A 21,438-nucleotide genomic window follows, 5' to 3' on the forward strand; every position below is an offset into this window, starting at 1 on the left:
ATGTACAAGCCAATGCAAGAGTTGAACCCAGGCTTTCTGACTCCAAAGCCAGTGTTCTTTCCACTCTGATGATTATGCACTTTCTTCCTCTCTCTATGCCTCCTCTCTCCTGGTGGGAGACCCTGTAGGTGTATAGGGCTTCATGTAGCCTGAGGCAGCTAGCTCCTGCAGAGCTTTTCCACCAGAGAGCAGTTAAGTGCCTTTATTTTCTCCACTCGGGTGGCTAAATTATTCTCAATGTGTTAAACAATGTAATTAAAAACACACACACACACACACACACACACACACACACACGCCAGTGTGCATGCACAACCCCCCTCAACTCCCGTCCTTTCTTGTTCCCTGTCAGCCTTGAGCGTGTGTCAGCCCCAGCCTTCAAGCTCTGTTAGTTTTAATTTGAGTTGTGGAATTAGTAATCGGTTTTGCTGGAACACTGTTGTGGGAAACAGATCGCTCCTTGAACAGAGTTCGGGCACCATTTCAAATGAGTATTTGTTAAGAGGAAAACCATCCCCTTGTTGTGTTCCACTACATTACATCAGATTTATTTCCATTGTACTGAAAAACACCAGTCAAGAGAGAACAATGAACATTTCTCTAGAGCAGGAATGGTTTAGCTTTTCTTCTCGTTTTTCATGGAAAGGAGAGGAAGAGAAGAAGGGAAGAAAGAAAGAGAGGAGGGGAAGGGGAGAAGAAGGAGGAAAAGGGGAGAGAGAAGAGAAGAGAAGAGGAAAGAAGAGAAGAGAAGAGAAGAGAAGAAGAGAAGAGAAGAGAAGAGAAGAGAAGAGAAGAGAAGACAAGGGAAGGGAAGGGAAGACAAGGGAAGAGAAGGGAAGGGAAGGGAATACAAGGGAAGGGAAGGGAAGGGAAGGGAAGACAAGGGAAGGGAAGGGAAGGGAAGAGGGAAGAGAAGGGAAGGGAAGACAAGGGAAGGGAAGGGAAGACAAGGGAAGGGAAGGGAAGGGAAGGGAAATCCACCTATTGCTATTATAATGTGATAGACACAGTCCATTTGATAGGCACCATGGTTTTGGACTGAAAGCTATGTTCTGACAACCCCAGCTTACTTCTCTTTTTTAGAAGAAAACCAACACTGCAGATTTAAATCTTGGCTTAAAGAGATCCCTGTATATTCTGGTTCTGAAAATAAGGTGCTAGGACCATTAAACATTTAGAATCCAATGCAGAAATATCATCAAAGATAGTTAAATTTAGATGGGACCTCAGCACCCATCCAGAGTTCTAACTAGGGATTTTTCGCCTGGGGCAAAACAGTAAAGGATATATATGTGTGTTGGTTGGGAGAGTTGACATTGTGAGTTCAGACATGTCAAGAGAGGAATCGGCTTAGTAATGGGATCCAGAGTGGCATGAAAGAGTAGAGTAGAGAACATTAAGGCAAGATGAAGAAATAGTACCTGCCATAGGGAGGTAACATACCTTCTGGGGTAGAAATATGGCCTATTGAATATAGATAGTAGGGCCAAAACTCCATTAGTTTCATAATGGTTGTCCTTTTCCAGTAATTCTTTCAGATGGACATCTAGTCTCCATTTGAACACTTCAATTAGAAGGAGCTGGTTAACCACTTTAAAAAGTATTTTATGTTGAAGTATCTCTAATTGTTAGAAAGTTTTTTTTTTCTTTTATCAAATTAAAATCTGCCTTTCAGACATTTCCACAGAGTAGTCCTATTTCTTCCCTTTGGGACAAAATAAAACATTCCTGATTCATTTAAATTCAAATGAGTTAACATATATAAAGTTCTTTGAAAATCCTAAAGTGGTATGCCAACAAATGCAAACTACTTAAATGAGTAGGCATCACTCACATCACTGATACTGATTCCAGCCTAATTCCCACAGCCATCACTGACAGGAGAAATCATAATGAAGGGACTCCACATTCCTCATCACAACCAGAGACAATTGCTAACCAGATGTCACCAAAGAGCACATAGTCATAGGTCCTCTGGGAGTGGCAGCATCTTCCAGACTACTGGTCTTGCTTCCAGCCCAGCCCTCATACTCATTATCCAAGAGAGCAACTCCTATGAAAAGAAGCCACTCATCCCCACCGTCACCCATGTGGTAGACAAGCCAGCCTAGCTGAGCAACAAGGAGATAGCTTAACTTACACCAGTCAAACTCAATACCAATTTGACCACAATCTCCTCTATGATCCTGACCGAGAAAGCCCAAAACTCTGAGTCCAAAAGTTCTGGAAAAAAGCATTACTTTCTTCCCAGTGCCCTCAGCTGTCATTGTAAGTCCCTGTGGCGATGCACCCTGGCATCTGCTTCTGTACATGTGCTGCAGTCACTGCCACTGAAGAAGAACTTGTCACCAAAAATATTTCAACATCAGAAACTGATATCATTTTATACAGTGAAAATGACATTGTAGAAGAAGCATTACCATCTCTTTTGCTGCTATGCCCAAAGTTCTTTGCTGCTCAAAACTTCCATATGAAAACTTCCCCATTTTAGAATGTGAGCTCCTCAGGAACAGGGATTGTCTTACTTTTCAGAATATTTTTGCTATTATATCCCAAATGCCTAGCACAGTACTTTGTACATAGTACAAACTCTTAAATGCTTCATTCATTCATTGATTTATAGAAGTCCATTTGGATTACCAACATGGGAAAAAGCAGAAAGGGGAGAGGGAAAATTAATCATTCAATTATTCATTTATTTATATTTATATTTATTTACTTTATGTCTTAGTATCAACTCTAAGACAGAAGACCGACAAGGACTAGACAATTGAAGTTAAGAAACTTGCCCAAGATCACACAGCTTTTTAGAAAGTTTCTGAGGTCACATTTGAACCCAGGTTCTCCTGATTCGAGACCTGGCACTATATCCAGGGTGTAACCTAGCTGTCCCTAAGCACTTATTTAATTAATTTTTTAAGTCTACTATCTGGCAAACGCTGCACTAAGCACTGAAGACACATTGGCAAAAGATAAACAACCTAGGCACTCACAGAGGTTACATTCTACAAAGTAAGATCTGGTGGGTGTGAAGAGAAAAATAAATAAATACAAAAACAAATAAATAAACAAACAAATAAATAGCTGAGTGAATAAATAAATAAATAAATGAAAGCAAGCAAGACATAATTTTATACATATATATGAAATGTTGCCTTTAGCGTGGGAAGGGAAGGATGTGGATATCTGAGCTCTTACATGTAACAAATAAACAAATGAAAATAACTACAAGGTTATTTAGAAAGAGTGAGGTATTAGCAGCCATAGAAGTAGGGGATCTGGAAGGAATCCATATACAAAATAGTACTTGACCTGAACTGAGCTTTGAAAGAAATTAGGGATCTGAAGAGAAGAAAAGAAGGAATTAAATGCATAGAGGATATCCTGTGCCAAGTCATGAAGGGAAAAGAAAATGGTGGCTCTTCCATGAGGAACAGTAAGAAGGTCAGTGAGGCTGGATCATATTCTGTGTGAATGAGAACATGTACAATAAAGTTGGAAAGGTCAGTTGGAGCCAGATTATGGGGCTTTAAATGATAAACAGAGGAATCTGTATTTGATCCTGGAGGTAATAGGAAGGCAAGAGTTAAATTAAACAATTAGGTAGGTGGAGAGAGATCTGGTTTTAGAGTCAGGAAGACCTCAGTTCAAATCCAGCCTCAGACACATTATTTTTGGCACCCTGGGTAGGTAACAATCTCTTTTGCTTCAATTTTCTCAAATGTAGAATGAGTACAATAAGAGCATCTATTCCCAAAGCTACTGTCTAGAGTTGTTGTAGAGATCAAATGAGATAAAAATATGCAGAGCACTCAGCCAAGTGTTGGGCATATATTAGGTGATTGATTAATAAATGTTTGTTCCTTTCCCACTGAACAGGGGAGCGACATAGTTTTGTGTTTGGGGAATATTACTTTGGTAATTGTACACAGGATAAATTCAGGAGGGAGAGACTCTGGAGATAGGGAGATAAATTAGTAGGCTTTTGCAAATGTCCTAATTAAGGATGATAGGAGTCTTAACTAGGGCAGCTAGATGGTGCAGAGGATAGAGTGCTGGACTCGGAATCAGGAGGACTCAAGTTCAAATCTGACCTCTAACAAATTGGGACTCTTGGCAAATCACCTTCCCCTTGTCTGTCTCAGTTTTCTCATCTGTAAAATGGGGTTGATAATTATGTCTGCCTCTCAGAAGGGCTATAAAAATAAAATGGAAAAATATTTGTAAAACTTCTTGAAAACCTTAAAGCCCTGTGTCAATAATAGCTATTGTTATGATGGGAACCATGTAAATAGAAAGAGAACAGATAGAAAAAAATGTGAAGGTCAAATCCACAAGATTTGATAATTTGATCTGTGAAAAGGGAAAATGAGGAGTTGAGAATAATTCAGCTGTTAACACTGTAGGTGACTGGAAATCCAGTGGTGCATTTAACAGAAAAAGAGAAGTTAGGAATTGTGGAGGGTCTTTGAGAAAAAAAAAATGAATTATGTTTTCTACATTTTGCTTTTGAGAGGCCTATAAGCCATCTAGTTCAAAATACCTAAAAGATGGTGATTCAGATGGAACTAGAGCATAAGAAGAAGATGATGAAAGAACATATTCATCTGAGAGTCATTTTCATTAAGATAATAACTGAATCCAGGGAGGCTAATGATGTCACCAAGAGAAATAATAGAGAGGGGCAGCTGGGTAGCTCAGTGGATTGAGAGTCAGGACTAGAGACGGGAAGTCTTGGGTTCAAATCCGGCCTCAGACACTTCCCAGCTGTGTGACCCTGGGCAAGTCACTTGACCCCCATTGCCCACCCTTACCACTCTTCCACCAAGGAGCCAATACACAGAAGTTAAGGGTTTAAAAAAATTAAATAAAAAAAATAATAGAGAGAGAGAGAAGAGGGCTCAGAATAAACAAGGGTTACATCTACAGTGGAGCTGAGGATATTAGGGAAGACAACACAGCAAAGAATACTAAGAAAGATTAGTCATGCAGTTAGGAGGAGAACCATGAGAGAACTATATCACAAAGACCTAGGAAGGTGTGAACATTGTCAAATGCTGCAAAGAAGACAAGGCGAAGAAGTGAGAAAAAGACTATCATTTGACAATGCCAATAAAAATGAAAAGAATTTTAAAAGGAGATTATTGGCAGCAGTGGAGAAAGACAAGCAGCCTAGTCTCATTGGTAAAACTATGAATTTGTCTAAATATTGTAACTAGCGATTTGGAATTACACAAAGAAATTAAGTAAAGTGTTCGTACCTCTTGCCCCAGAGAACCCACTTCTATGATCTCAGTGAGATCACAAACAGAAACAATAGTCCCAGAAAAAACAAAATATTCCTAGTCACATTTTTTTCTTGTAGCAAAGAAATGGAAACAAAGTACATGTCCATCAATTAAAAAACAGCTAAAATACTGTGGTACTGAATGTAATGGAATATTACTGCCCATGAAAATGTAATGGAATATTACTATTTAGAATGTAATGACATATTACTCTGTAGAATGTAATTGAATATTACTATGAAAAAAAGCAATGGAATATTATTACAGCCAAGAAAACAATGAATATAAAGAAGTCTGAGAAGAATGAAAAGACTTGCATGAATTGATGCAAAATGAACCTAGAAAACAATACTACAACAGTGAGAGCAGCAAGGTGGCTCAGTGAATTGAGAGCCAGGCCTGGAGATGGGAACTCTCAGGTTCAAATCTGGCCTCTGACACTTCTTAGCTGTGTGACCCTGCAGAAGACACTTAATTCCCAATGCTTAGCCCCTAACCAGTCTTCTGCCTTAGAAACAATACATAGTATTGATTCTAAAATGGAAGTTAAGGGTTTAAAAATTACAATAATCCAGCAACAATGTAAATGGAAACATTTTTTAAAAAGAGAATGTTAAAAAATTACAATAAACAAATTTGGCCTAAATAAGGTATGACAAAATATATTTCATTCCCTTCTTTGCTGAGGTGGAGAAATACAGGTTGGAGCATCACATACACTATCAGACTCCGTAGTTGCATTCATTAGTTTTTCTGAATTGTTCTTTTTCCTCTTTTATTTTTTATTCTTTGTTAAGATGTATATTACTCCGAATAGGAGAAGGAGACAGCTACCTTTGGAAAAGAAAATGATATAAAAATAAAAGATATTTCCAAAAAAAATTAAAATGATTGGTAAATCTAGAAAGAACAATTTCATTGGAAAAAATGAAATTGGAAGTCAGATTGCAAAAGATTGATAAGTACATGTACAGAGGTAAAGTGGATATAATAAGAGATGGTGGCTTTTTCTTTCTTTTTTCTTTTAAACCTTTCCATTCTGTCTCAGTAACAGTTCAAAGAAAGAAGAGTGACAAGGGCTAGGCAATTGGAGTTAAGTGACTTGCCCAGGGTCACACAGCTAGGAAATTTTGGAGACCAGATTTGAGAACAGGTCCTCCTAACTGCAGGCCTGGTGCTCTATCCACTGTGCAACCTAGCTGCCCCTGAGAAGGCAGAATTTTCTAGGAATCTGTTTGAGAAAAGGAAAAAAGCTATGGTATGAGACTTTGAGGTAATTGTAGGGTAGAAAGAGAGGGTGTGGTTGTTGTTTGTTTGTTTGTTTGTTTATTTTTGTTTTGAGGATAAGAGACACCTTGGCATGTTTGTAGATAGCAAGGCAAGAACCAATAAAAAGGAAGAGGTGAAAGACTGGTGAAGTTGGGAGGAGAGAATAATTGTGGAAGCAATCTCCTGGAGGAAATTGGAAGATATAGTATCAAGAATATACATAGGGGGCAGCTGGGTATCTCAGTGGATTGAGAGTCAGGCCTAGAGACTGGAGGTCCTGAGTTCAAATCTGGCCTCAGACACTTCCCAGCTGTGCAAGTCACTTAACCCCCATTGCCTGGCCCTTACTATTCTTCTGCCTTGGAACCAATATGCAAGGGTTTAAATTAAAAAAAAAAAATTTAAGAATATATATAGAAGGGTTGGCTTCGATAGTATGAAGGATCACCTTTTTATCAGAGGATGGAATAAAGAAAATATGAGAGGTGACATCAAGGTTTTTTTAAAATATAGAGGACATAAGAAGGAGCTCACTCCAAACGACCAAATGACTTACTCCGAAGTATAAGTTTAGGTCCTCTGCTAGGAGAAAAAGGAGGGATATATATATATATATAGGACATCTAAAGAGAGAAGAGAATTGGAACAACCCCTGTAGGAAGCAGGATAGAGAATCAGAAGTAACTGGATTTAAATAAAACAGAATTGTACAAAGTCATCAGCCTCAATCTTTCTTCCAGTCATCAGAATCCAGTGGCAAGACAAAAGTCAGGAAGACTGCCAATGGCCCAGGATGCAAATGGATGAATGTTGCCTCTTTCTTTTCTCTTATATTCTACAACCTGCAAGAAAATTCTATAGTTTCTCTCTGCAATACCTCTGGCATCTATCCCCTCCATATCATTCCAAAGGTCATCACCCTATTTCAAGTTGTCATTGCTTCTTCATTGATCTAATGAAATCATCTCCTAAATCATCTGCCTGAATTTAATCTCTTCCTCCAATTCCATCGGATTATTTTTAGTACATTACAGTTCTAATCATGTTTAGGGCCTCTTCATTGTTTACCAAATAAAGTCCAAACTTTGTAGTCTGCCCTTCAAGGTCCTCCACAATCTCATGACAACCTACCTTTGCAAATGTATTTTATGTTTTCCAAAAGTGAATTACTTTCCTCCCTGAATTTGCTCATGCCATTACCTATACCTATAACCCATCTATATCCTACCTCCATGTTTAATACATCTATTGAAATCTTACCTATCCTTTAAGACCTAGTCAGCACACATTCCAATCTCCTTGAGGAATTCTTTCCTGATTACTCCCCAAACAGTGGTTTGTTTCTCCTGTGAACTCTTCAGGGATTTTATTCACAATATTTTATGTACTTATAATATTTTGTATTATAATCGTCAAATACAATTATTTTGTAAAACTGTTAATATATACATGCTTTAAATCTTATTCCTCAAATATATAAAGAATTAAGTCAAATTTATAAGAATCCAAGTCATTCCCCAGTCAATAAATGGTCAAAGGATATGAATAAGCATTTTCAGATGAAGAAATCAAAGCTATCAATAGCCTTATAAAAAATACCCTAAATCCTTCTTGATTAGATAAATGCAAATTAAAACAACTTACAGGTACCACCTCACATCTATCAGATTGGCCAATGCGACAGTAAAGGAAAATAATAAATATTTGGAAGGAATGTGGCAAAATTAGGATATTAATGCATTGCTTTTCAGTTGTAAACTGATCCAACCATTCTAGAGAGCAATTTTGAATTATGCCCCAAAAGGGCTATAAAACTGTGCATACCCTTTGATCTGAAAATGTCACTACTAGGTTTGTAACCAAAAGAGATTTTTAAAAATGGGAAAGGGGCTGTTTGTAAAAAATATTTATAGCTGCTCTTTTTGTGGTGGCAAAGAATTGGAAACTAAAGGGATGTCCCTCAATTGGGGAGTGGCTGAACAAATTGTCATACGTGATAGTGATGAAATACTATTGTGAGGAATGATTAATAGGATGATTTAAGAAAGATCTAGAAAGACCTATGTGAACCGATGCAGGGTAAAATAAGCAGAAGCTGTAGAAAATTAGACACAGTAACAGCAATATTGTGGAATGATCAAATGTGATAGACTTAGCTGGTATCAACAATACAATGATCCCGGACAGTTCTGAAGAACTTATGACAAAGAATACTATCCACCTCTAGAGAAAGATCTGTTAGAGTAGGAATGCTGGTGAAAACATGATTTATCACTTGTTTATTTGGGTATATGTTTGGGGGGTTTTGTTTTATAAGATAATTCACTTACAAAAATGAATAATATGGAAATGCTTTGTTTGATAATATATGTCTAACCCAGACTGAATTGCTTGTTGGCTCTGGGAGGGGAGAGGGAAATAGGGATATGGATCATATAACTTAGGAAAACTCACGTGGAAATTTGACATTAAAAATACCTTAAATTGTAATTCCCTAAAAGCAGAAACATATCTTATTCATCTCTGTACACAGTGTCTGGCATCATGCTTTGAACAAAGTAGGTGCCTACTAAATATTTGTAACACAATTGATTGAATTCATATTTCTCTCCTGAAACTGGTTAATTCAGCTGATGAGAACCCTTTGACATTAGGGCCAGAGTTCTGTTTCTCTATGGGAAACCCTGAATCCAATCAGTTATCTAAAGCTGGTATTCCCTTGGTTGAGAGAATAGGAGAAGGGAAAAAGGAAGAAACTGTTGAGAGACTATCGCATTTCTTGGCAAAAGAATATTGGGGTTCAGCAGTGCTGTCCTTGTAAAGGTATCTCAGTGCCTCAATGTACCCACTTTTTTGACTGGGTTTCCAATAGCCTCCTTGCATGTTGAGGTCAGTGCTATCTAAACATTTTCATATGCTTGGAACAAGCCAGAGGAGACCTTGAAAGAATAGGTGACTCACTCTAGCCAAAATTCTCTTTTTTTCTTAACAGGGCAAGGTACTACAGTTTGGAGAAGCCATGTTCCACAACCAGACAAGGACAAGTTATTCCAGTGCCATGGATAACATCGTACGATTCCAAAATCAGGACTTTGCTTCCTTGAGGGATCACTGTTTAAGGAATGGTGTGCTATTCGAAGATGACTTGTTCCCAGCCAATGACAGTGCCATAGGGTACAGACTCCTGAGTGAAAAGCATCTTTCAAGCCCTGTATGGTATAGACCAAAGGTGAGTTTGAGTCACATTGATAAGAAAATTAAGCAGGAAAGCATAAAGAAGGATAAAGAGAATGATGAAGAGTCTTAAGTTCTTATCACATGAGGATGAATTGAAGGAACTGGGGTGTTCAGCCTAGAGAAAAGAAGATTTGGGTTTAAATCTTTTGCCTTTGAACTACATTACCCTGGAGCCCTGGAGTCATTACGTGCTGACGTAGATGGGATACACTGGGTGGTCTTCCATGACTAGCTCTCTTTCCTTCCTATGGCAGCTTGCAGCTGGGAACACAGGCTGTTTGAACAGGTAGATTTTATTTTGTTACCTTTTTGTTCCTTTACTCCTAGAGACTACTAATAAATCTATAAAAACATAATATTTAAAGAAGTTATTATATATTCATTTTAATCTTTATAGGGGGAACATAATAATTGGCTTCAAGGATCTTCAGGTTCTTTACTTGGAAGAGAGATTAGAACCCAGTATGCAAAACTAATAGTGAGGAGTAGAAATTACAGTAAGACAGAAATAGGCTGGATATATGGAAAAGCTTCTTAATCACTGGATCTATCTAAAACAGTGGTTCCCAAACTTTTTTGGCCTACTGCCCCCTTTCCAGAAAAAAATATTACTTAGCCCCATGGAAATTATTTTTTTTTTAATTTTAATAGCAATTAATAGGAAAGATAAATGCACCTGCGGCCATCACTGCCTCCCTGGATCGCTGCAGCACCCACCAGGGGGCAGTGGCGCCCACTTTCAGAATCACTGATCTAAAAGGAGAATGTGATGCGATGCCTCTGGAGGTACTATGTTTCCTTTCAAGGTAGGCCTTTAAGTGAAGGCTAATAGATAGTTGTCAGGTATATGAGAGTACCCATTCCTATTATATCATAGAATCATGGATTTAAAACTGAAGGATTAATCTAAACTTTCAAAAAGCCCTTCTATTTGTAATATAGAAGAAAACTAAGATAGAGGTAAGTAATTTGACCAAAATCACACGGATAGTGCCAGAACTAAGTTTCACACTTGGGTTTTCTGAATTTGATATGGAGATGTGTGTGTGAGTGTGTGTGTGTGTGTGTGTGTGTTTATGAATGTATGTATGATGTTCCAAGACATAATAAATTTTAATTATTAAAACTTAAAATTATACTGAGATTTTCTCTCTCATACACACATACATGATATATATATATTTACATCCATGTATATAAGTACACATGTATATATAGTATATAAACATAGATAAATAGCTATATTTCCCCTTTTTATTTTCAAACTTCAACTACTTTAGAATTCATCTTTTTTTTCCTCTTTTGATTATGGAGGTACTTAGAGAAACGAGATTGTAGATATTGCATTGATGATTTTATAGCATTCCTATTTTGACAGAGTTAGTCACTTAGTACCCAACCAAGCCTTGAAATCACCCTGAAATCCTTTCTCCATGTGGTGGATAGAGAAATCAATGACACAAGAACCCACGCTGGGGGCAGCTAGGTGACTCAGTGGATAGAGTTAAATCCAGAGATGGGAGGTCCTGGACTCAAATCTTGCCTGGGATACATCCTAACTATGTGACCCTGGACAAGTCACTTAATCCTATTTTGCCAAGCTCTACCATTCTTTTGCCTTGGAATGGATACTTTGCATTGATTCTAAGACAAAAGATAAGAGTTTAAAGAAAAAAAAAAAAAAAGGAACTCAAACTGGAGCAGGCTATCATCAAGGACAAACTATCCCCTTTTCTTCTTTTCAGCCATGAGCTTCTTCAGCTCTTGCCTAGCATATGGAATCCTTATCAGAGTCCCTGACTTGCTTATATTTGTCCTTTTAAAACCTGTCAGGTGACTTTTTTCTGTTTCACAGAAGTGTAAATCTTGATTGATCTCCTAAAAGTTTCTAGCCTCACTGCTTGGAAAATGTACCGGCTTTTTGTGAAAGGTGACTCTTGCGTTACAATCCAGGCATGACTCTGTACATTTTTCTTTTTTTGTGAAACCCTTTACTTTGATTTCAAGCTTAATTGATTGAATGATTGATTTTTCTACTGCCATAGAAAGAGAAAATTGAAAAGGATCTTTGAGAGTATACCATCCTTCTTTTACATGAGGCCAAGAGAGAGGAAAGGACTTGCTCAAGGTCACACAGCTAGTTAATGAGATTTGACTCCAAGTTTCCAGTGCTTTTTCCACCATCTATCACTGGGATCTGAAACTATTCCATTCTGGTTTCCTTCAAGTACCTCACAGGTCTAAAACAAACTTATCCTCTTATTTTCTCTTGCTTTTGAAGTCAGATCATCTCTCAATTTCCCTATGTTTAGGTTTAAGACTGGAATAGATGCTAGAGGCCATCTAGTCGAACCCCTTCATTTCACAGATGAGGAAGTTAAAGCCAAGAGAAGTTAAGACTCTTATCCAAGGTCACTTAGGCAGTAAATGCTATAGGTAGGTTTAAACCTAGACCCCTTCCTAATTCCTAGAACTTCTTCTAATGGCCTAGAGATGGCCCTGAAAACCCTCAAGGACTACTGGAACATGTCCTGGAATGTCCTACTGAGCAAGAAAGCACTACAATAGCAATAAAAACAATAGATTCATATAGTGTTTTGAGATCTGTAAAGGATATCTTCTCATTTAACTTCCACTATACCCCGAATGGATAGGTATACCGATATTATTAGCCTTATTTTCCCTATCCATATGAAGGGGATAAGAACATTTAAATTACTTGTTCATGGTCATAACATCTAAGGTGGAATTCCAATCTAGTTTTCTGATGACTTCAGGTCCAGTCATCTATCTACTATACCATGCTGTCCTGTAATGGATTTTGTGTCTGTCCTCAAAAGCTCACCATGAAAAGGTCAATCACCAATAAAATCTAATCCAAAAAATATTCATTCACCTCCTCCATGTTACTATGTGGTGGCACTGTGGGTAGAGCACTGGGTCTGGAATCAGGAAGACCTGAGCTAAAACCTGATCTCAGATACTAGCTGTGTGACCCTGGGCCAGTCACTTAACCCTATTTGCCTCCATTTCCTCATATGTCAAATGAGCTGAAGAAGGAAATGGCAAACTACTCCAGTATCTTTTCCAAGTAAACCTCAAATGGAGCCATGAAGAATCAAATATCACATACAACAAAAAACAACATTGTGCGAGGCTGCTAAATGCTATGGGCAAGTCAAGGTATAGGCTTTAAGAGTAGAGATGCAGCTTAAAAATAGCCTCTACCCTCAAAGTACTTAGCTGTAGGGTGAGTATGCCCTCCAATGATGGCAAACCCTTTAGAGATCGAGTGCTGGGCTCCACCCCGCAGAGACCAAGTGGCATGCCCCATTCCCCCATTACCTCACACAAGGGAGGGAGGAATTTCTCCCATTGGGCTGCTGGGCAGAGGGGTGGGAGATGTGAAAAAAAAAATGTCATCAGGCACAGTGGAGAGGGGGAGGGGAGCAGCTCCATCCAAGTCCCTCTGCCTTTCTAGTAATGAACTGGGGCATGGAGGGGAGGGATTGGCAAAGGGTCTGCAGAGAGGGCTCTGCATGCCATCTTTGGCACCCTTGCCATAGGTTCACCATCACTGCCCTAGTCCATTCTCTCAGAGCCAGCTACCTATGTCTCCCTCCTCAAGGTTCAAAGAGTACCCCTAGAACTTGGCTAGTCTCTTCTCTAAGGTCTCTGGCTGGCTGTGTTCCTTCTATGGTGAGGTGCCAGTGAGTAGTTAATGCCAGTTTCATTTAATCACTTAGTATTAATTAGCTTTTTAAAAGGGATATTTACTTTTAGAAAGAACAATAACGAAAGTACAAACATTTTCGCCACAACATTTTGAGGGCCACTCACCCCTATACCACCTTGGTCCCAGGGAGAGTGGGCTCAGATTTAGAACAGCTTCCAAATAGAATTTGCCCTGCCAAGATTATATATTAATGAATTATCTTTGTCTGTTAAGTCCTCCATCAAGACCTCACACCTCAAAATATCATTGCTAGACTGTAAAAGTTTCTGTGAGCTCAACTTTCAGATTCCTATACGCTGGGATTCTGGAATATTGGGAAGCTAGGAAGCCTCAATGCTCAGATTCCCAAGGACTCACCATCCTGAAAATTTGAAATTCACATATTCAGAACCTCTAGATTAATCTCCGTCACCTAAAATAAGGGGAAAAAATGGAAAAGCAAAGGGCAGGCCAGTTTTCACAGAACATTATATTGATCTCAAAGGGAGAGTATGTAGGGCCTCTCCATTAAGTATTGTCTCTCACTGGATGCCATCACTATAGGCATAAAACAAAGGGCAGAAATCCACCAAAGGATCCCACCAAATGGGAGGCAGAAGTTGATTAATGTCCTTTGGAATATCTCTTTGGACAATCAAAGAACCACATGGTTAGCAGTCTGGAGCCAGTCATGCAATGCTCAAAGTTTCTTCTAGGCACTTCTATTACATATCCTAACTCTCACACAATCAGGCTCTCCACTCTCTTCCACATGGGGAGTAGTATCGGGGGATATAAAAATTGTAAACAAATTCAATATCTACATGATAACTTGAGGATGTAATAACACTAAGAACTAAGGGGGACAGGATAGCCTTCCTGTAGGAGGTAGTACTATGAACTGAGCCTTCAAGACAGCAAGAGATTCTAAAAGATGACAGAAAATAGAGACGGCATTCCAGGAAGAAGGGGCAACCTTTACAGCAGTGAAGATGGTTGATGGAATGTTGAGTCTGAGGCAAAGTGGCTAATTTGACTTTAACAGAAAGTATGTGAAGGGTAGTACTGTAAAACAATAATAGCATTACATAGCATTTTACAAATATTAGCTCATGTGATTCTCATAACTCTAGATTTTATTGTTCCATCATTCCAGTTGTGTTTCATTCTTTGTAATCCTATTATGAAGGGTTTCCTTGGCAAAGGTACTAAAGTGTTTTTCCATGTCCTTATCCAGATCATTTTACATATGAGGAAAGTGAGGCAAAAAGGATTAAGTAACTTGCCCAGTATTATATAGCTAGTAAATGTCTAAGACAATTTTTGCACTCATGAAGAGGAATTTTGATTCCAAGCTCAGTTCTTTATCTACTGTACCACCGAATTTCCTCTTAGTAAGTGCTTAACGAGTGCTTACATGGTATCATTATACCCATCTTACATGTGAGGAAACAGAGACTGACAAGAAGACAAGTGGCTTGTCCAGGAAATATCTGTTACTGGAACTGAACTCAGAACTTCCTGATTTGAGATGCAGCACTCTATCTACTGCATCACTTAGCTGTCCCAAAGTGAAGCAAGTGTTGCTGCTTCTTCGTTTAATAGGACGAAGCAAAGCTCAGGCTCTGCTTCACGCTAGCCAGGCTGCTTCAACTGAGATGGCGGGGCATTAGGTAAACTTGGGAGATACCCTTCACAAGATGAAGGCACTCAGCTCCCACCCCTCGAGTCTCCTACAACAAACATTTCCATTCAGTTTGTTTTCTATAAGGAAGAAAAATGTTTTCTTATTTTCAAAGAAAGTTTGCTTCAGGGATCCATGGAGGAGCACTTTCTAACAATTGGTGGTATCTTGGGAATGGCACGGTTTGCCTCTTTTGGTTCCCATCACTGGAAATGTTTAATCAGAAATAGAATGACAGCTTCTTGGGAATATTGTAGAGGGAATTCTTATATAGGGAGGAAGTTCGATGAAATTATCTCTAAGCTACTTTCCAACTCTAGGATAGAATTCTAAGCAAAATGGCAAAAATAGAGCAGGATGTATGAGTTAGATAAAGATTTTGACAAATACACTATTGAGCTTGGCAAATGGGGCCCTGCATCATCCTGGTACTCTGAGTCTTAATCAATGCTATCTTATCTCATTCCTAAGGAATAGCTGGATCATAAAATAATAATCCTAAAGCTGGAAGGGAGGGCAGAGGCCAGCTAGTCTAACTGTCCTCATTTCAGATGAGTAAACTGAGACCGAGGTAAACTAAGCGACTAGTTTGTGTTAAAACTAATAGTAACTGTCAGAGACAGGATTTGAACCTAGGGCTCTTGACTCTATACTCAGTACTCTTTCTACTGTACCAAGCTTCTGGATGAGCCCCATCCTCCTTGAGATCCAACCTGCAGACAAGAGTCTGGTTACTTCCTCCTTTCATAACATAAAATGAGAGTGAACAACAGAAACTGAGCTCACAGAGGTCATCTAAATGCAGAAAATGCAATATCCTTGTCAGCTTGTCAGCTAATTGTGTAATATTCTCCTCCTGATGTCTAAGTTCTATGAATCAATCAATTAAAGGGCACTTATTAAACACCTACTATGTGCCAGACACTGTGCTACTGAATTGAGTGATCAGTTCTAACAGAATAATAACTCATATGTATGTAATGTCTTATGATGCCCTATCTTCACAATAACCCTTTGAGGTAGGTAATGCAATATTGCTCACCACATTTTACAGACAAGTAAAATGAGGCTTAGAGAAGTAAAGTGACTTGCCAAGGGTCATACATATTATAATTTGGGGAGTTACAATTTTGAACCCAGATTTCATAGCAGGAACAGCATACATGAATGAACAAACAAAAAACCACACTGTAACAATAACCTTTTAATCACCAGATTAACTAGATCAGATGACATATAAGCTGGTACTGACCTTTAGTTTACAGGTGCATGACTTCATTTTTGAATGCACCATCCTGTGGGTTTATATGTTGGGTTAACTTTTATTTGCTAAGTAGGTGTGAAATCCTGCACATAAATTCTAAAGAACTATAAAGGAAAGAGGCCCAATTCCTCTGCTCTGCAACAGACCATGATAAAAGGGATCCATCTGTCCAGGGGCTCAGATTTCTTAGTTCCATTTTGCAGATTCTTAAGTTTTGCAGCCCTCTAATAGATCAGTTCAAGTCCAGGACAACAACCACTCTCTCCATCCCTATTGACTTGTTCAGAGTAATGATAACACAGATTTACATAGCACCTCATATCTAAAAAGATATCCACAATTGTCCGAGTTAACTGTATACAATCACAGTCAATGGCAGCCCCGTTTTATAGTTGAGGAAGCAGAGCCAAGAAGTGTTGAACTATGTGCCAATTTCCCAACCAATGGATCCATAGAACTGTCTTTTGTGCTCTTATTGCGATGGAGACTAGCAAAGGGATTAGTTAAAATAGGGATATCTCTTTCAGCTCCGGGATGATCCCTCTATGACTCTCTTCTCCCTTACCTCCTATTGATTTTCCCTTTGTCTAGCCTCCTTCCTCCAATCTCTTTGTTTTGTTTCTACCCTCAGTTACTATTCCTTTAGGTATAATTTCATACTAAAATGGACTGATGAGCTCATGGATGTGGACATTCCCAATGAAAATGCCAATCCTATCTCCAACATGCCTTCTCATTCTGTGAAATTCCTTTCTACACCTTTTGCCCACACATCATAAGAGACCCACCCAAATTACAGGAGAATTTCCTCACGTCCTCTGAATGACTCAGGTGTCAAAGACACCCTCAACCCATACGCTATTCCTAACTCTTTCTATATGATTCAGATCTTGTTTCTCCTTTCTTTTATAATTTTTTCTTAAATTATAAAAAACTCTTACTTTCTGCCTTAGATATAAGTGTTGGTCTCAAGCCAGAAGAGTGGTAAAGGTTAGGCAATAGGGGTTAAGTGACTTTCCCAGGGTCACACAGCTAGGAAGTGTCCAAGGCTAGATTTGAACCCAGTACTTTCTATCTCTAGCCCTGAATCTCATTCCACCGAGCCAACTTGTTGTTGTTGTTCATTCTTGTCTGATTCTTCATGACCCCATTTGTGTTTTTCTTGGTAAGGGTATTGGAGTAGTTTGCCATTTCCTTCTCCAGCTCATTTTATGGATGAAGAAACTGAGGCAAACAGAATTAAACAATTTTCCCAGAGTCACCTGGCTAGGAAGTGTTTGATGCTGAAATTGAACTTAGGTTTTCCTGACTCCCTGCCCTGCACTCTATCTACTAGGCCACCTAGCTGTTGTAATATAATTTTGCCATGCAAAATGGAGACCAGGATGAGTGACACCCAGTAGTTTTAGAATTTAGAACCAACCCAGATGCCATGAGCTAGGGGGCAGAAAGCAGTTACTGGCAGGACTGTAAAAGAGAGGAACTAGAACAAAAATCTCTCTCGTTCCTGAGAAGGGACCTGGGTGGTTGGGTGGTTAGGCCAAACCAAACTTACTTAGGTTATCTGCATCCTGTTCAATAGTTATCACATCCTCAACTTCTGGACAAAGCCGTGCTATATATTAATCATTGAACATCAAAGAAGAACAACACCAAGACTCAGTCAGTCTAGTTAAGGCCAAAGGTGTCTGGCGTGGCCAGAGTGCCACAGAGAGGGAAACCTCTCCAGCAGACAGTCTCAACCTGACTGCCCTTGATTGACAAACCTGATCATCAGTAGCTTAGTGAAGTTTCCCAACATCTCTTTCCTTCAACTCTGTTCCTTTCCCTGAGTTGTGACAATTAAATCTTAAAGGTCTACTTACCTGAAAGTCATTATTGTTCTAAAGATCAATAATCTTATCCTTGGGTCTGAGGGGAGGGATTGCTCAAGCAAAACCAAATCACAGTCATCAGTGTTATCCATTAATCTATTATTCATTGATCTAAACCCAGGATAAGCAGCCAGAGAAGCTGTGTGATCCAATTCACAGCTTCTCACTTAATCACTTATTCCTGAGCACTGTTAGGTGGGAGTTGGGTGTATAGCTGAGCTTCAAATACTTTGTGGAACCTGGTGTTCACCTAGGCTTCCCACCTTCACTCGGCTCAGGTGCTGGACCATCAGAGGACCTTGGGCCATCTCTCCATCAGGCCCTATCCTGTATCACCATTCCACCCATAACACTGCCCACTCTCAGACTTAGCAGATTCCAGTGAAAAGAGAATCATGGTTCTTACTTCACTTGTGTAGACAAGTCATCAGTAATATGTTCAGTCTGCTTACACCCTTCCTATTGCTCTATGGGCTACTTATAATTCTAATCCTCCCAAGATCATGATGTTGGGTGATCTGCATCCAGCATCACAAGGAGACTATCGATTTTAAAGAGTTAACTGCTCATAGCAAAATTTGAGATTGGGAGAAAATACAGGGCAATTTCCTAAATTTCGTTCTCAGTCCTTTGTAACCACTTTAGGATACTTTTGTCACCAGGAACTTTTCCACAAGCTTCATCCACCTTAGGGAATAAATCAGCAATGCTGAAGCCTTCCATTACTATCTTCAACCTGTCTGTAGGACATTGCTTCCTGAGAAGGGGGAGAAAGTTCAACAAAACTCAGCCTTCCATAGAATAGGATCCTTAACACTAGAACCCTGGCTAGCACCAGCTACCAGAACTTCATCCAAGAATGGGCTTTGATTACCAGGCTAGATCAGGAGCCAAGTGCTTGCACCACCTGGAGAAAATCATAGGATCACAGAAAATAGCTTCACAGATTTAGAGATGGAAATGTATATAAAAGCAATCAAGATCAACTGTATTTTACACAGGAATCTTAGATCCAGAGCAGTTAAGGAAATGGGAAGAGTTTTGCCCAGGGTCACAGAGTTAACCAATGTCTGAGGGGAGATTTGAACTTAGATTTTCCATGCACCAAATTCATTGCTATTTACTACATCATAGTGCCTCACTGTCTATGCCAATCAAATAAAATCAAACCTCTATGGTCTTGCAATCAGTGTCCTCTATTTATTATGAGTGCTTCCCAGCATGTACTGTCTAATCAAACTGGATTACTCAATATCTCCAATACTGTATACTCTTTCCAAACTCGGCGTTGGTTTACATTGTTTCTTGTCTTTTGAAATCCTGTGTTCCTCCATCCTCTTCCTTGAGGGTTATCCCATTGTAATGTCCAATAATATACACCAGTGATGGGCAAACTTTTTAAAAAGGGGGCCAAATGAAAGGAAATGTTCATCTGTCACTCTGTTTCTAAGGCAACTCTTTTAGAAGTTTCATTGTATTGTATCCTACTCATTGTATTCGTCAGATTAGGAATAATGTCTGGTGGCTGGATAGAACATTTCAGGGGCCACATCTGGCACGCGGGTCATAGTTTGACCATCACTGATATACACCATTTCAGGGAACTAGTTTATCTGTGTTTGCTCCTTACCTCTATGATGTGGTGTAGGTGATGATTCTATTAGGATATGTCATAGAGGCCAAATGTGGCTTTATATGTTATAGACTAGGCTACCATGATAGAAGCTCTGAGGAAATCCCCCATCCAATGAAGAGTTTCAAGACAGGGACATTTCTTTCTGGATTAGTCCCATCGTGTACTCTATGGGAAATGAATCCTCAGGAACGCACAAAACAGGCTGCAGAATTTAAAAAAATACCTTCTCTAAAACTCAGTTTGAATGCCAGCTGCTCCATAAAGTCTTCCATGAATTGTCATTCATCTGCAAAACCTGTCTAAAGTAGATATGATGATCAATTAACTCAATGGCTTCCCCATCCAGGTCTACATTATATTTTTGAAATGTACATTTTTATGATTTTCTCTTTCTTGTGTGGATGAATAGGCTGATTTCTTTATAGTTTGCAGATTGCACTGAGCAGACTTGTTGGTGTTCTGCAACTCCATGAACTTATCGCAATGTTGTGTCTTCCAGTATCTAAAAGCCTTTTGTTCATGTGGAAAATGAATTAGATTTGTTCTGGTTGGCCTCCCAAATCAAAACCAGAAGAAATGGGTAGAAATGCGAAAAATCAGAATAACTAGCAATACTTTGTGAAAATATCATTTTTTGCTGTTATAGATGTTAATTTTTAAAATATGGATGCAATTGTTTTATCATCTATCCTTATTAACCAGCCTATTAATTTTGATGTAAATTTTGCCAAATAAGGTAAAGCTAGGGAATGATTTGGTCAATCAAGAAAGGGAAAGATAAGGAGGTAATGAGTTAGAGAAAGTTAGAACTGGCTAGTCCATACATTTTTTGTGAAGGCCCATTTAACATATTGTGTGGCAAGAGAATTTGGAATATATTCATGTATGTTCAATTAGAAAGGGAAATTCTTGCTACATAGCAAGTTGTTCTATTAATTGTAAAGCAAGTATCATTATTTTTAATCCTGTTTTCCCAAAATGTTTTATATCTTGCACTTGGTGTAACTTGAATTCTCAGTCTGTCTTGTATCAATCATCTAAAAAATATGTATGCTGCAAACTAACTTTTAAATCCTAGAAATAAAACCTTATGCTACTAGTTAAAAGTAAATGTCTTCTATTTTGCTTGTAAAATTCAGCCCAAGTGTTGTTAGACTGCCAAATGATTAAAGAGATGAACCTTATCACATGCTTTTTGTTGTTCCTCTGATTTGTAAAGAACAAAAAATTGTTCAACAGATGACCACTTTTTACTTAAAAAATAACAATATTTGCCTCCATATTAAAAAAAGAATATATAAACCTATCCAAATTTACTATCAGCCACAAGGCTGCTTTTATACCTTGAAGAGCTATCTTACCAAAAGAATCAGAAATTCAGAACATGAATAAATTTGAACGAATCTTTGATTTAGATTGCAATGATGAGGTTCAGTGTGACAAGGTAGGAGGCCAGACAGGTTGGTTAGCC

The 21,438-nt window shown here is 38.7% G+C and overlaps 1 protein-coding gene across 1 annotated transcript in view; it reads left to right on the forward strand.

Annotated features, from left to right (window-relative positions):
- The window catches only part of CAPN13 (calpain 13), a 239,059-nt gene that overhangs the window by 107,512 nt on the left and 110,109 nt on the right, over positions 1–21,438 (forward strand). Inside the window, exon 2 of the mRNA XM_044659593.1 lies at positions 9,550–9,786. Within this exon, the coding sequence (XP_044515528.1) occupies positions 9,550–9,786 (237 nt within the window). The remainder of the gene's footprint in view (positions 1–9,549; positions 9,787–21,438) is intronic.

Source organism: Gracilinanus agilis, chromosome 2, assembly GCF_016433145.1.
Source record: "Gracilinanus agilis isolate LMUSP501 chromosome 2, AgileGrace, whole genome shotgun sequence".
In the NCBI taxonomy this organism is placed as follows: domain Eukaryota; kingdom Metazoa; phylum Chordata; class Mammalia; order Didelphimorphia; family Didelphidae; genus Gracilinanus; species Gracilinanus agilis.